Source organism: Cucurbita moschata, unplaced genomic scaffold (genome assembly GCF_002738365.1).
Source record: "Cucurbita moschata cultivar Rifu unplaced genomic scaffold, Cmos_1.0 Cmo_Scf00030, whole genome shotgun sequence".
Lineage (NCBI taxonomy): Eukaryota > Viridiplantae > Streptophyta > Magnoliopsida > Cucurbitales > Cucurbitaceae > Cucurbita > Cucurbita moschata.
In genome coordinates this window covers 967,904-984,462 of record NW_019268546.1, presented here as the reverse complement: position 1 = coordinate 984,462, position 16,559 = coordinate 967,904, and the positions used below count along the sequence as shown (strand labels likewise).

Here is a 16,559-nt window from a genome sequence, read left to right as displayed (position 1 = left end):
TCAATAGAATTTTTCAATTTATAAAAAAATACAGAGAGATAAAATAATGAATTAAAAAGATACAATTGGAGTTTTTTTTTTTCTTTTCTTACAAATAAGATGAAAATTAAAATGCATATGATTACCATTTATTATAATTGATGTGACAATGGATCAGTAAAATTTAATTATATAAATATTTTTAGTAAAATTTAACCTGTCTTGAGTTTTTAGTTGCATTAATTCTTTATTCAACTATTAATTTATAAATAAATAAATAAACCATTTATTTTCTTTTGTCCTCTTTTTTTAGATTTGAAAAATCATGTCAATTTACAAATAATAATAATAATAATAATTTGAACCATCACCCATTAATAGTTTATATGGAAAAATAAAAAAAAGTTTTTTTTTGTAAGAATAATAAACAATGAAATTTCTTTTACGTAAAATAAATAAATTTTTTTTATAGAGATAAAAAAATGAAACAAAATGACAGGAATATAAGATAATGAATTTCACACCAGGAATCTCCTAGTAAGAGGTCGACGATTGCGTGAGTTGACCACGTCGCTGACATCCCTATAAATGAAAGTTTAAGGACGCAAAAGAACAACAGCATCTATTTATTTTAAGGGAATAATGTTATCAAAGAGACATTTCAAGGTCACCCTACCCTTCTAAGGGGACTGCAGACTACATAAAAAAAACACCATATTCCATTATAACAACACACAAATTCAACTGGTTATTTCATTCAAATCACCTTCCATTCATCCACTCCTGAGGCATCTCCCCTTCCTTCTTCACGACGCCTTCAGTTTCGATGGCGGAGGAAGCAACTGCACATGCGTCATCCATCAAATGTTAAAACCGACCGATCTCGAGACATGATCCACCCCTCCATAATTCTACACATGATTTGTATCTTTAAGGAACAATCTATAATTTAGGCATACCTGATAGCAAGAGATCAGTGAGCTAACAAATCCTAAAGCGCCCGTGACACGTGGAGTGACTTTCTTCGGTGCCAACTGAAGTAGTCCAACAGCGACGAGTAAATCCATGGATGCTTTAACCAGGGCCAAGGTCCTTTCATTTGATTTTTTAAGATTTGCACGGTATTTATCGTCCTACGCTCGCAAAAACGAATCGAAGTAAATACTAATGTATATAAATAAGGATCAATGATTTATTTGACAACTGATTACACACTTGATGATAACACACTTCCTGTTGATTGTTATTCTTCTCCTTAAGATCCTTCTCCAGCTTCTTCATTGCAGCGGATAGCCTTCCGATCTCTCCAAGCTGACATTGTAAGAACAGAAAACTTCAAAACTCGAATTATTGAATCATTTACAAGTCAAATGAACATACCTCAACTAACACGGTACAGAATGACGCGCCCATCCAACAGAACAAAGAAATCCTTCCAATACGATCAGTGCGTTCCTTATTCTGTTTGTAGACATAACACATAAGAAATCAGACTCAAGTGTTGAAATTCATAAATATAGCATCGAAATTGAAGAAAGAAACCGCCATACTTTGTAGATGCCTGTTCTACCGAGCCAAACGATTTGGTCGAGGAATAGAAAAGTCGATAGCAATGCATTTTTGGACTGGAAACACGAGCAAGTAGAACTCAGAAAAGCTACCATTGATGATTGATAAGAAAATAAAAAATGGCCATTCTGATACCTTTCCGAGCAGAACAAGAGGAAGGGGAGTTCCTTGAGGGGTTGGACTAATAAGAGCGTGCAGATCATTCACAAACTGTAAACCAAAACTAAAAGCATGAAAAAAACATACATAAACCAATTATAAGATCTTGGAACCAACATGAGAAGATCAAGTAAATGCCTCACACACTGATCATGAACTAATATCCCAAGAAAGAACAGTCTTTAAAGGCAGACCTTGAAAAGACGGAAAACTTTTCGAGCTAAGCTGGTAGTTTTGTCAACATTCTGTGCCGTACCAGGCTCGCCGTTACTCAAGAATTTGGAACCGTACTGTATAGCTCTACATATTTTGTCTCTAGCTTCTGCTTTATTCAAATACAGAACTAGAAGAGCAAGTTCTGCTCGGGTCGCATCCAGCTTACTCATCTTTCAAAACTACGCACCTTCAAAGTCAAAATGCAGCAAGACATCATGAATCGAACAAACGGAAAAAAGTAAGGGAATCAATATAATTAAACGACACGAAACAAACAAAATTAAGCAAGTAATCGCAAAGAGAAGAACAAAGTCATTACAAAGCCATCTAGATTTCTTGCGATTCCCATAACACTTGGTGACAGAGAACATTAGATTCAAACGATGAGAAACGTATTACGTTGGAACGACCAGTGAATTTGGTTGTCTGCTAACTAATATGAACCTTCTTCTTAAGTTCAATTAAATGGTTCTTGAGGGCATGTATAGGTTAATAAATGAAACAAACTCATGAGAAATCCAGAAATCTTGTATGTTCTTCAACCAAAGACATTGAATCTCTTAATTTCAGCATATACCTATTAATCTAACAAGATAGGCGAAGGGTAAGGCCCCATCCTATACTTTTTCCATACAAGATATACAAAACAAAGCATACCAAAAGGAGCCAAACAATAAAAGAGAGCTCCAGTCAAGTAAAAGACCAAACATCTAAACATTCCACATAAACTCCCAGCAAGAGGCCCAGATTGAAATTTGAAAAACTTTAAACCCTGATTGTCTCTCCAGGATGAATTGCAGATAATCCAAGGAGTGGGACCTATACCTCGATTATCAAAAGGGAAAAAGTAAACTCGGAATCAAAAAAACAAACAATTCAAAAGGAACAAACCACCAGCAAACAAGCGCTCACAAAGTACCAAGAGAAAGAAGTAACCAAACAAATACGAGATAGCAGCAGCCCTATGAGATTGCCAATCGGTCCCCAAAACTAAGGCTGATCGTGAGCTACTTAGCCAAGCATATGAAGACGACGCTACCCAATCCATCACAGAATTGACTTCAAAACTTCCATTAACAAAGCAATTAAAATCCCAAGAGGCAAAACCCCACAATTCACAAATCGAGAAAACATTAAAAGAACAAAACCCCCACACCAAGTGCGAGTCAAACCAATCCCTAGAACAACAGAACAAGCAGAAGCACATAAAAACATCACAAAATTGAAACAATCAAGAGAAGAAAACGGTCAGAGCGATTAATTTAATTGGGTACCTAATCACAAACCCAGATCAGGGGAGTCGGTTTCAGCAAATACGACCCGCCGAAATGAAAAATCTTACGCCGCAACCCCAGTTGAATCGGCCTGGTAGAGAAATGAATGAAGAGATAGAAAGAGAAGGAGCCTCGGAGTTAGCAATTCCAAAGAAGGAAGCAAAACAACGTTTATCTATATTTCTCCATAACAGGGCGTAAGCGATTCGTTGTCGTTTCTTGTTCCTCCAAAATGGCGCAGGGTTGGTAGCGACGACGTTAAATCCCCCGTTTGGCCATCTCACAACAGTTCTTTTGGCACACAAGATCAAAATGATCGTGACCGTTGATAATGATAAGGAGAATTTGTTGGCACACCTTCCAACGAGGACATGATTCAAATCCAAATCCAAATCCAAATCCAAATTCAAACTCGTAATTCAACAAATATTGGTGTTTATCCTCTGTATACTTTTGAATGGTTCTACCATTTTTGTAAGCAACTGAGGCTTTACTTTCCAATTTAATAAAATATGTATTTGATCTAAATTGTTTAAACCAAGCTTGTGAACCGAGTTTCATGGAGCTTAAGCATAGATGGCTCGTGGTGCCTATGCTCATGGTACTCCATGGTTCAACCAATATGAGTGCAACTACCCAACTCATAGCAAAGAAAATTGATTATTTTTGCTCAGAGGTAGGATCCACGTGTGTAACGAGTCTAGTAATAGGATGAGACAGTCTAAGTAGAAGAGTTTCCATTATCGTCCGACGACGACCCCTTATGGTGTGGACGATTATGCATCCCTACTGATGAAGATATCAAGAAAGAGATACTAAAGGAGGCTAATGACTCATTGAATACGGTGCGCCAAGGTAACACGAAAATTATGTTATTGTCTACTTTGAGCATAAGCTCTCGGCTTTGCTTTGAGGTTCCTCCAAAATGTCTCATTCCAATGGAGATAGTATTCCTCACTTATAAACCGATGATCATTCCCTAAATTAGCCAATGTGGGACTCACTCCCAATAATCCTCAACAATCCTCCCCTCCAACAAAGTACACTATAAACCTCCCCTCGAGGCTTATGGAGCTCTCGAATAGCCTCCCCTTAATCGAGGTTCGACTCTTTTCTCTGGAGCCCTCGAACAAAGTACACCCCTTTGTTCGACACTTTAGTCACTTTTGACTACACCTTCGAGACTCACTATTCTTTGTTCGATATTTGAGGATTCTATTGACATGGCTAAGTTTAGGGCATGGCTCCCATACCATGTTAGGAAGCTTTGCTTTGGGCTTCCCCAAAAGGTCTCATACCAATGGAGATAATATTTCTCACTTATAAACCCGTGATCATTCCCTAAATTAGCCAATGTGAGACTCATTCTCAATAATCGGTAAAGGCTCTCAAGTTTGCTTCAACCTATAAATATACCCTAATGGAAATAGGAGGATATGGTCATGAATTTCATTGTAAGGCTCCCAAAAACGAAGAAGGGGTCCCATAGTCGTCTGAGTGATCCTAAGAGATAGTTCAACTACTTATTATTATAGTACGTACATACATATTTTCAATCAAATATAAAAATTACAACAATATTTTCATATTAATTTCAATTAAATTAAGATAATGTTGGATAAATACAAGAAATATAATAGATTTAGACCTCAAAATCCATAACATACAAGGAAACTATATTCATACACTTAGGCAAAGAGTTCATGAGAGAGTGGAAACTACATTATTGTTTCATTTAGCTTATGAAACTTAACATCCAAAAGGCTCTTCAAATCTCATCTCATTTCCTACTGAACAAGCTCCTTAGCTTTCCCTTTTCCAGTTTATCCAGCAGCTTCTTCGCTCCCGGCGTGTCCATCTCCGATAGTTTCTTTAGATACCCGATCGCGCCGTATGATATCATCAGCCTCTTGCATTTCCTGCTCGAAGACAGCAACCCGAGGCATGCGACCGCGTACTTCTTCGCTGTGTTGTGGGGGCTTGGATCCAGCAGTTGCACTAGATTAGGGACACTCTTTTCGTCTCTTTTGACTTCTCTGCAGTTCTGTGAAAGTGTCATGAGGCTTGACATTGCCTGTGTCGACACTTCTCGAACGCTGTTCGATTTAGCCTCGAGGAGTTTGATGAGAAGTGGAATGCATTCCGCTTCGCCTATTAGCTTCTTCATCTCTGGTGAGTTGCATACCCTGCAGATTGCTGATGCTGCAGCCTGCTGTGCGCCGAGTGATCCCGATTTTAGCACGTGTACTAGACGGGGGAGGAAGCCGAGCGATAACAGAACTTCCTTTGATACTGAGTTCACTAGATTCCTCAATGCCCCAACAGCTGATTCTTGAGGGAGAGGGCCGTCGAGATATGTCAATATGCAGCGGAGACCGCCTTCGGAGACGACCGCTTTCCTTAGCGCATCGTTGCTAGCAGTGAGATTCTGCAGGCATTCAGCTGCATATTCTTTTGATCCCAACAGAATTCCACAATCCACAAGCTTGATCATCACCCTTATGATTCCTTCTTCAGCCAGCGTTTGTCGAACCTCGGGCACGACCGATATGTTCTTCAATGTACAAGCAGCAGCAGCCTGCGTTACAGAATCACCGGTCTTGCATAGTTCGATAAGCGGTCGAACCCCGCCGTGCCCAACTATCGCACGAGCAGTTTCAGCTGACATCGACAATCTTTGCAACGAAATAACAGCCTTTTCTTTACCTACAGCACTACCAGACTCAATAAGCCTTATCAGAGATGGCAAAACACCCTCCGAAACAAGCCAATTTTCGCAACTTCCCGACTCCGCTAGCAAGCAAATTACGGTGATCGCCTTCTCCCTAATACACGGAGACGTTGCAGTGAGCAATTGTACTAAAGCAGCAACGTTATTCCGACCAAAGATCGACAAAACATTATCGTCATCCTCTTTCAGAATCTCGACAAGGCTATCAAGCGCTCGGTGTTTCGATTCCATGTGACCAATCTGCAGCCTAGCAAGCAGTTCCTTTATGCTGCTATAGTCAGTAGACTCCCACTGCGACGAACACCCCGACACGGACAGAGGCAAAGTAGCCTCACCGAGCACGCCCGTCTTAATCAAAAGGCCACAATCGCGCAAATTCAAATCCAATTTCCCAGACAACGAGTCGAGATCACTCTGCATTTTTAGCTTGCCTTCGAATTTCTCCCCAAGACAGAGCTCAGCCAATTCAATGGCTTCCTTCAATGTCTTCAAAACAGCCTGCAATTGTTCCTTACAAAGAGCATTCTTCGAAAAACATGGATGGCTCGACAAATCCGACAACCGCGAAGGGAGCTGCTCGAGCTTCGAAACAATCATCTTCCACCTCCCAGGAAACACCTTAACCTCCATAGCCTTCTCCAGAGCCAGAGGAACAAGCTTCTGAGCTTGCAACAGCCACAATTCAAGTGGCTCCGCCGCCGCCGCCGCCCCACCGGAACCCCGATCAACACCTCCCTCTTCCACCATAATTCTGATCTGGGAAACTCAAAACAAAAAGGAAACTCAGATGTGTGGAAATGGGGCAAAGGAAGTGGAGCAGTTGCAATCATAAACAAGGAAATTATAAATTATTTGTGAAATTACTTTAAAGTTAGGCAACAAAAAACAAAACAAAAGCCAAATGGACAAAGCATAAAGAGAAGAGCATGGAAGAATCAAAGAAAGCCCCCACAAATCCCTCCAACAGAAAACAGCCGACACTGCTAAAATCCCACAAAATTTCTAATCTTTGCCCGACGGTGGACTGCAAATGATCAAAATCCAACGGCCCTCGTTTTCTTGAGGAAAAGGGTCAGCTGCTAACTTAGCAATATTTACAGTTTTAGCCCCATTTAAGAGAGAGAAAGAGGAGAGAGAGAGGCTTTCCTTTGAAGAGAAGGTAGGGGAAAGGGTCACAATCTATTTGTTCTTGGAAAATTCAGTAAAACCCATGAAATAATCCGTAGAAAAGTAACATAATCGAGCTTCAAAGGCATTCAAAGCCATTAAAATGACATTTCTGCAGAAACCCATTTGGAAAAACCTCACATCGCATGAATGAAACAGAGAAACAGAGCAAAAGCATCAAGAACTAACCTTAAAGACACCGAAAACTGTAATGATCTTTGCAGTAACTTTGAATCTGGCGCAGTGACAAGAAATTGGAAGAAACCCAGAAACAAAATTTAATTTCTCGAACACAAAACGGTAAAAAAGATTCAAATTTTTTTAAAAAAACAAAGTAACGGACGAAAGAGAGATGTGGGTACAAACAACAACACACGTTTAAGAATCAAAGTTCAATGAATCTCTCTGTTTGAAGTGGAAGCTTCGTGTCTTCTTCTCAGGTTGGTTTGTGGAGAGCGAAAGAGAGGGTTGGAGTTGTTTGGGAAAAGGGAATGGAGATGTTAAATGTAGAACGCGATTGAGGATCGGACGGTGGATTGATCATAAGATGTCAAATATGGAATGTGATTCAGGATCGGACGGTGGAGAATGGACATTGTTGCAGAGAATCTAACCGTTGAGATGAAATTTGAATATGCTTTGGAAAGTGATGACGTGGCACATTTTGAAACGACTTCTGTAATTGTGTTTACGTTTCTTTTTCTCGACCCACGTGTGAGAAGATAAATTTTCGGAAAGCGTGAAGTGGTGACTGTGAAATTACGGCTGGGTCCTTGAGCATTTTGAAATTTTCGAAATTGCCACCGGTTTTTGACTTTTAAACTAGGACAAGTATCAAGGGGCTGTTTTGTCAAAACTTTGACCAAAATATATTTATTCGTTTTTTTTTATGTGAATATACTTTTTTAGATAAATAATTATTTACAAATTATATATATATAGTCATTATGCCTAGAAATTCATATTATTTAAAAAAAAAATAGACGACCCGACATTTTCTTTTTATAATCCAATTCAATTATACCATAATATTAAAATTATTACGAAAATTAAAAATATTTGACGTTTGTAACTGATATTAGTGATACATTATGACTTGTGAGTGCCTAATATTTGAGTTTTATAAAATTTTAATTATTAATGTAACATTGTTATGAATAAGTAGGAATTTTTTAAATAATTAAAAGAAATTCAACCCGAAAAACTAACTCAACCCAAAAACAGAGGGCTAGATTTGAAACTTTATTAGGTTGGCTTGAATTATTAATCTAATCTCACCAAAATTTTTAGTTGGTTCAAAATATTTAAAGAAATATGAAAATTTAGAGAAAAAGTTAAAATCGTGGGCGTCGTTTTATAATTAAGAAAATGATTGGGGGGTTTTTTAAAATACGGAAAATGATGGGGCAAATAAAAAGCTGCCTACAAGCGTACTGATAGCAACCCGAGAGACTTTAGAAACACGTCCACGTCTACGGGGGGGCGCGTGGATCTAGACGCGTGGGAACACGCCCTCGGGCTTCGAACAACGTTGATGTGACGGCGTTCAGTGTCGGCTCGCTATTCATGTAATATATATAATGTTTAGACAATAAATTAAAACAAATTAAATCGAGACGAAGTAATTTTATCAGAGAACTGTTTAATTTAATGTAAAATAGTATTAAAACTGTATGTAAATAAAGTAATTTAAACCATTTTATTATATTATTTAATTTTAGATCATTTATTATAATTAAATAAATATATTATATTATTTTGGTTAATCAACGTAAATTAAATAAGAGATGGAGTGAATTACAAATAAACAGTATGTCCCATTGAAAAATTAATCCTACATATTATATTTTAAAAATTAAATATAATTAATTTATTTCACTTCCTTCCGTATAAAATAAGTCTATTTCAATTTTTGATAGATAAAAATAATTTTCATAACGATACTTCACTCTTAGAAGTGAGGAGTAACTAACATGACCATTCATAAGAGACGTAGGAGATGTCAGAGTGGTGCCAAATTTGGATTTCAAATCTTGATTTGAATCTTGTGTCATGTAGGTTTTTGCATGGTAAATTGTAAGTATTTGTGTGACTCAATATTCAAAGTATTTGTTTCGGTTGCCATCATGAACACTTTAGAAGCATTGTACATAGCTGCAAACGGTACATGGAAATTACAATACTATGATTCTAAACAATTCGAATATCAATTAAAAATCGATTTTAAATAAATAAATATATACTCTATGGAATGTGGAATATGGAAAAACAGGTCTAGCAAGGTCTACTTCTTATGTTCTAGTGATTCGAATCTACGAGCCTTTTATAAAGTTTTTCTTGCTCTGACTGGAACATAAAAACAAGAATTATAAAGTTATAAAAGATATTCTAATTTCTCAAGTGACGATCTAGGATGCATTCTAGTGGTTAATCACGGTAGGAAATCCCCTAAAAATTTGATAATCATAGTGGGGGCTAAGTTTTAGAAGAATGGAAAAGAATTAGACCTAACATCCAAGTATCGGTACAATTAATCTGTCGTAAAACTTCATGTTTTTGATGAACTTCTTATCAAGCTTCTTGAATTTTGATCGATCTCTAGTCATGTGGTTGCTCACTCCGTTGTTTGGGTACCATATGTTGGTCTTCTCTATATGTAAGGAGGTTCACTATAACCTTCTCTTCCTCTTTGAGCATCAACTAGTTGGACATTTTCTCAGCCAACATCAATGCAGGCTCTTCATCACTCGTGAATGTGAGGCTTGCTCCTCATTGTGCTCCTGGTTGCGGCACTCCACCGCATAATACTCGTATTTTTCACAAGCGTAGCACTTGATTATGATGTTATCCTTCTAGGAGTTGGCATTATCATGGGTTTGTGAGGTTTTGTCACAACCTCCTCTGTCGCACATCTGTGGCCATGACTGCGGCCACACCCATGACCTTTACTTTTCTTGTTGTGGTTGTCATATCCTTTGTACCTGAAAAGGAATAATTTGTTGCATCTTTCCTTCCGTGCGAGCCACTCCTCGTGTATGAGTAAGAGATGCTTCTCCTCCTTTCTATCGTCGTAGTCACGAAATCTCTCCTCATGGACCTTAGAACGACCAACAACCTCTTCAATTGACATATTCTTGAGGTCACAAAGTTGCTCGATGGAGGTAACAATCTACATGAATCTCGAAGGGACAACTCAAAGGAACTTCTCGACGACGAAGATGTCCTCCACCTTGTTGTCTAAGGAACAAATGCCGACAACGATCGTCGTCAACTTCATGACAAAGTCGTCTATTGACTCACCAATCTTCATACGAATAGCCTCGAACTCACTCTTCAAGGTCTATCAACAAATCCCAAGATGAAATCGACTTCGAATTCCTCAACAAGGACCGGAACATTGTTCAAACCAATTTAGGGAGCAAATCCACAACTTGGGTTTGGATTATCCCGATGAGTTTCATGAGTAAATACGAACATAATTGAATGCTATCCTAAGATTTGAAGGTGTAGATGAAATCTGGACATAAGAACTCAATTAATTTAAAGTTTGAAAAAGTATTGAAAAATCCCTATTGGATGTAATTTGAGGAATTAAAAATAAGATGCTTAAAAGAATGTGAGTGGACTATGTTATGGGATGACTTGTGTTTCCTATGGTCCAACGCAAAAGTAGACAACCATCACTTCACACCATTTATAACTCATCACATACCAATTTTAGTTCTTAAATTTTGGATTTCATATAAATAAATAAATGTTAATTACAGATTATATGGAATGATTTGTGAAAGGGGAAATTAGGTTTTCTTTATTTCATTTGCTACTTTTTTCTACTTTTAAACTTTCCAATAATTTCAATTTTTAATAAAAATGTGTCCATTACTTTTTATTTATTTATTTATTTTAATAAAAAGTTTTTAGAACATGTGCAGCTTATTATATTATAATTATCTAAATCATTAGCTACAAAATAAAAAAAAAAAATAATAATATGTAATAGAAAGAATAAACGGAGATAGAGAATAAAAATTGACATTCATAACATGCAAGATATTTACATCCACGATGTCGACTAGAGAGGTCCACAGGGTGGGGCAGGGACAAGGAAGCCTTCCCCGCCATTTATTCCATTCTCCATCCCTATGAAATTTTCCATTTATTTTAACGGAAATTGAGGTAGGGATTTCCCTCAGAAAATTTTTGAGGATCGAGTCTCCATCTCCACCACCTATTCCATTTTCCATTTGTTTTAGTGGAGATTCCTCTCGAAAAATTTGCGAGAATCGAATTCACGGTTAAAAATATATACCAAAAACATTAAATTTCAGTGTAAAGTTCCACAACTTTTAATTTTTATGGAACTTCCCTGGGGTAAAAAAGGTTAAAGTTATAAGATCCATGAAACAAAAATCATAATTATTAAAAAAAAAAAAACATATATTAAGCCAAACATTTTTAATTCAGAACCAACTTTTGGTCCATTCATCCACTAAGTTCCATAAAAAAATAAATAAATAAATAAACATAAAAATCTACCAAACTTCCTCATTTGAACTCAAATCAAACCCTTATCCTCAAAAGAAAAACAAACAAAAAAAAAACATCATTAATATAACAACCAAAACCTAATCAATCTGATTATCAACAAAAATCTTATTTCTGTCTGTTTCTCTTTTGAGCCTTTTCACTTTTGTTAGTATAATGTTCATCGAAATAAAAAGTTATAAAGAAGTGTCAACTTAAGAATAACTTAGCTGCAATTTGTACCTATATCATTACCAGAAACGTTCCAAAACATCAAGATCTTATTTAGAAGTTTAAATCAATAAAATTGAAAAGATGGAGTTAAAATCAACTGCCCCCATGAACTGCAAGGATAAAAAGGTTAGACTAGATGCATTAATTTCTTTCTACCCAGCCTTAATAATAAGCAAACAGTAAAACAAATAAATGAAGCCCAAAGAAAAGGCGTGGACAAGAACAGTAGCTCCAGATAATCTCAGTGGTCTTATCCAAAAGTGGCCAAAACTCAGAAAGCAATCAAAGGAAAAACCCACAGAGAAACAGAGCATAATAGAAAGAGAAAGATCAAACCTTGAGATTCTGTTTAGCCTGCCATCGCTCGTTAGCCCTTTGAGAAGAACAAGAACAAGAAGAAGAAGAATCTCTTCAACATCGGTCTTCTTTTTCCACCGTTTCTGACTTTTTGCCGTCATTTCTGACACCATCTTTCTTCAATCCTTCGATAAGAAGCAGCCTTCTAAAGCTAAATGGACCCGCCACGACAACGATCCCAATGAGCAGAACAGCCGTCTTCTTTCCCTTCCATCCATTTCATCTTTCTTCACTGCTTTCCCCAATCCCCTTTCTTTCCCTCATCTAATTCTGCAGTTTCTGAGGTTTTTCCAGCTGGGGTTTTGAAATTTGAGGGATTTGAATATGCCGAGTTCTGGTATGAACTTGATTACCACTGTTATTGGGTTTGGAATGAGTGCAACATTCATAGTGTTCGTCTGTACAAGAATCATCTGTGGTCGACTTCGTTCATCTCACTCCAATTCCCCCAATTACGAGATTGAATCCAGGGTTGATCTTGAGCAGCAGGTAAGAAATAATGGCTGCTTCTCTCTTAATCCGGATCTGCAGTGTGTTATTTGTATTTCTGTAGATCATAAATCTCATTGGTTAATCATCATATGGTATTCAGTAAAGTAGCCAAAGATTAGAATTGTACCATACTTCCATTGCCTTACATCTGTGTATGACAAAATGACAAGTCTCTTGATTCTTTGTTGTTTGATGCCAGCCAGAGTCTCGGTTGAGTGGTCTCGAACCGGTTCTCATAGCTGCTATACCAACGATGAAGTTCGACCTGGAGGCTTTCAGTTCTGTAGAAGATGCTCAGTGAGTACAACTTTCACTTCATTACCAAATTTCCTGCAGAAGAATTCATAGTTATACTTTCTAGAACATGCCAAGTGTGGAAACTTCGTGGAGACGTCTCCCAGAGAACGAAACATTCTTTATAAGGGTGTGAAAACCTCTCCCTAACATACGCGTTTTAAAAACCTTGAGGAGAATGGAACATTCTTTATAAGAGTGTGGAAAGTTCTCCCAGAGAACGAAACATTCTTTATAAGGGTGTAAAAACTTCTCCCTAACATACGCGTTTTAAAAACCTTGAGGGGAAGCCTGAAAGAGAAAGCTCAAAGAGTGACAATATCTGCTAGCGGTGGGCTTGGGCCGTTACATAACCTGACGTAATAAACTATGGTTCATTTTGCTTCATTTTTCAGGTGCTCAATCTGTTTGAGTGAGTATGAAGAGAAGGAAGTACTGAGAATAATACCCAAATGTGGTCACAGTTTTCATCTCGCCTGCATTGATGTATGGCTGAGAAAGCAATCTACCTGTCCAGTTTGCAGGCTGCCATTGCAAGACACTTTTAGAACAAAACCTGTAATACCAATGACAGTGAGCAGAGATCAGTCTTTTGATGGTTCTGAGATTTCAACAGATCATCATTCTCAACACTGGCTTCAACTTGGCAACACAAGCAGTCAAGAACAGCTTGAATCCGTTCCTGTAAACCCCACAGTTGGAAGAGAGATGACAACAAGACAATGAGTACATAATATTTTCTTGGGTTCACTGCTGAGTAGGTAGGAGCATGATTATATACAATTGGATATCACATACTTTGTACAAATCATTGTTTCCATATTTTTTTGCATTGCGTAGTGTAGATTCAGGCTTTCTAAAACTATGCAATGAATTCTCATAATGTTGTGGATATTTCCATGAGTTTCTACCTCGTTCAAACATATATCAAATGTCATATCAAATGAAAGTTTGACAGCAAACTTGAAGCAATGAAGATTTTAGCTGATGTCTAGACCAGAATGTTCGTTCATAGAGAAGACCCTCTCACCGGCACATATTGAAGACATGAGATGCTTTAAATTAACTTATAAGATTGAATTCTACAGATCTTTAGGGATGTAAACAATGTGAAATATCTTAATAAACTATCACATTCAAAGAACAATTTGGCAACTTGCAGATTTTTCTAGAAACTCAAATAAACAACAGATATTAAGGGTGCGAGTGGGGTTGCAATTTTATTAAACCAGAAGTTTACATCATCAATTTCTACATTTGTAGAACTGCTACAGGCACGAAAGTAACTTACGAAACATAGGGTCCATTCAAGAAAATGTACTGTACCATTCAAAGCACACAATTAAGACTACATGGAGGAAGATTAAGCTCAATGAAATCATTAATGAATCAAAATGTTCGTAGTATGCTAAAACTGCTTTAGGGATGGCGAAGTGTAACAACCCAATCCCACCGCTAACATATATTGTTTTCTTTGAACTTTCACTCAAGGCTTCAAAACGCGTCTGCTAGAGAAGGTTTCCACACCCTTATAAAGAAAGTTTCGTTCTCTTCTCCAAGCGATGTGGGATCTCATAATCCACCCCCCTTCGGGGCCCAGCGTCCTCACTGACACTCGTTGCCCTCTCCAATCGATGTGGGATCTCACAATCCACCCCCCTTCAAGAACCAGCGTCCTCGCTGGCACACCGCTCGGTGTCCACCCCCATTCGGGGACCAGCGTCCTCGCTGGCACACCACTTGGTGTCCACCCCCATTCGGAGCCCAGCGTCCTCGCTGGCACACCACCCGGCGTTGGCTTTGATACCATTTGTAATAGCTCAAGCCCACCGCTAGCAGATATTGTCCTTTTCGAGTTATCCCTTTCGAGCTTTTCTTCAAGGTTTTAAAACGTGTATGTTAGGGAGAGGTTTCCACACTCTTATAAAAAATGTTTCGTTCCCCTCTCCAACCGATGTGGGATCTCACAGAAGCATTCTCAAAAATCGAAGACCTGAGGAGCGGGCGATGGCCATAATGCAATGAATGAGGCCTCAATACCCAACTATGCAATACAATACACGAGATAAAACAGTTAAGAGAAGTCAACCTCAGCCTTTATGTAGCAGTTGATCGCGCTCCAACACCCTGCCTATTTTTGTGAGAGAAAGATATCAGCTGTGATACTGCTCTTCAACAAAGCAATCCTTCCATCATGCCATGTGGGGAAAGAAAATAGCACAAAACCGTTAACATATCAACTCTCAACAAAGGCACGATCGAACCCTGTTGGCATCGATACAGCTCAGATCTTCGGCAAAAGGGCTCACTTAGTAATCTAAGGAAGTCTAGCAGGCTCCAATGAATCAATATACGACCTAAGGAATAATTACAAAAAACTTTGACACTGATCTCAATGAATAACATAGAACCTAACCAAGGACCAAAAATCACTAGGGCCCCTCTCAATCCCTCTAAAGGTCCTATTATTCACGTCACCCTATAAACCCCACAACACAGAACACACACCCGCTTCCTACAAAAATTTTCGTTTCTTACAATAAGGCAGATGGAGAAGGAACTCGTCAACCATCCCCTAAAACCTTTTGTGTCTAGCAAACTGAAAGCCATGTACCTTAAAAAAGAGACTACAAACAGTCCGAGCACAGCTGCAAGTGCAAAGAATGTGATCAAGGTCTTCCTCTACCCTCCGACAAAGAATGCAACAACACGGCTCAATCAGAGTAAACATCTTCCTCGAAAACTTGTCTAAAGTATCAACTCTTTTATGGATAACTTTATTTGAACTTTTACCTTCCATAGAGACAAAATAGTTTCAATCTTGATAAGCGTATGAAGAACTTCCAGAAACGGATCATCACAAGGGCAGAACCATAATGAGGCAAAGAATGTGCTCAGTATCTTCCTAATGTAAATTGAACCACAAGGCTCCAATTGCCTCAATTTCGATTTCCACTTAACAATGCTAATTGATTGAAGAATCAAAAGTTCTTAACAATGCCTATAACACAAATTGTAATGTACAGAAGCTCACCAGAATGCTCGAGTTTCAAACTCGGCAACGTCAGTGCCTCACGCATGAAACTTGGAAACAAGGTCCAACGCCCGCAATCTCTCAACATCAGGATCGAAACCATTCGCCGCCGCACCAAACCGATTATCACGATGCACTCGTCTTTCCTCCGCCATAGCTCCCGCCGATGGTAACACACGTTTAACCCGCTTATTCTTAATAAAGCAATTCTTCATCTTCTCCTCCACCATTTCAATCGTGCCCTCGTGCATCGACTCGTCGCCGTAGTCGTTGAAGGCAGCGCTGGTTGCAGAGGAGAGGGAATTTTCATTCACGGAAGAATTGCAGGGCTCCTACCATGGCTTCCATCTTCCTTCTCTCACTATTGAGGAAAGAATTGCAGAAAAAAGCAAGATGAATGACGAAAGAATAACTACTCTCGAATGTTTTGTTAAAAGTCAAAATCCTTTTTATCTTATCCCTAACTATTCATCCACGAATAAATCCAAATCGTTTTATTTTTCACGTTTTTTATCTACATCAAATGTGT

The 16,559-nt window shown here is 38.2% G+C and overlaps 3 protein-coding genes and 1 long non-coding RNA gene across 6 annotated transcripts; 1 reads left to right on the top strand and 3 right to left on the bottom strand.

Annotated features, from left to right (window-relative positions):
- Positions 1-574: 574 nt before the first annotated feature.
- Positions 575-3,428, bottom strand: LOC111464567 (peroxisomal membrane protein 11E-like). Its single transcript, XM_023108836.1, has 8 exons — positions 3,198-3,428; positions 1,902-2,110; positions 1,684-1,758; positions 1,530-1,604; positions 1,360-1,440; positions 1,195-1,290; positions 939-1,112; positions 575-821 (listed from the first exon to the last, which is right to left on the bottom strand). The coding sequence occupies exons 2-8, from the start codon at positions 2,091-2,093 to the stop codon at positions 786-788; spliced, it is 729 nt and encodes a 242-aa protein (XP_022964604.1). The 5' UTR covers positions 2,094-2,110; positions 3,198-3,428; the 3' UTR covers positions 575-785.
- A 1,388-nt stretch (positions 3,429-4,816) lies between these two features.
- LOC111464559 (vacuolar protein 8-like) lies at positions 4,817-7,568 on the bottom strand. 3 transcript variants are annotated; one of them, XM_023108808.1, is made up of 3 exons: positions 7,472-7,568; positions 7,285-7,380; positions 4,817-6,684 (listed from the first exon to the last, which is right to left on the bottom strand). In XM_023108808.1, the coding sequence occupies exon 3, from the start codon at positions 6,673-6,675 to the stop codon at positions 4,978-4,980; it is 1,698 nt and encodes a 565-aa protein (XP_022964576.1). In that variant the 5' UTR covers positions 6,676-6,684; positions 7,285-7,380; positions 7,472-7,568; the 3' UTR covers positions 4,817-4,977. The 3 variants fall into 3 exon arrangements, with proteins under 3 accessions (XP_022964576.1, XP_022964578.1, XP_022964577.1); XM_023108810.1 differs by lacking the exons at positions 7,285-7,380; positions 7,472-7,568 and adding an exon at positions 7,075-7,260; XM_023108809.1 differs by lacking the exons at positions 7,285-7,380; positions 7,472-7,568 and adding an exon at positions 6,793-7,063.
- Positions 7,569-12,084: 4,516 nt separating this feature from the next.
- On the top strand, positions 12,085-13,990 carry LOC111464488 (RING-H2 finger protein ATL5-like). The gene is made up of 3 exons (XM_023108710.1): positions 12,085-12,699; positions 12,902-12,999; positions 13,392-13,990. The coding sequence occupies exons 1-3, from the start codon at positions 12,535-12,537 to the stop codon at positions 13,720-13,722; spliced, it is 594 nt and encodes a 197-aa protein (XP_022964478.1). The 5' UTR covers positions 12,085-12,534; the 3' UTR covers positions 13,723-13,990.
- On the bottom strand, positions 12,677-15,368 carry LOC111464489. Its single transcript, XR_002714045.1, has 4 exons — positions 15,086-15,368; positions 13,445-13,552; positions 12,849-13,032; positions 12,677-12,757 (listed from the first exon to the last, which is right to left on the bottom strand). It is a non-coding gene; the product is annotated as an uncharacterized LOC111464489 (long non-coding RNA).
- Positions 15,369-16,559: the final 1,191 nt, after the last annotated feature.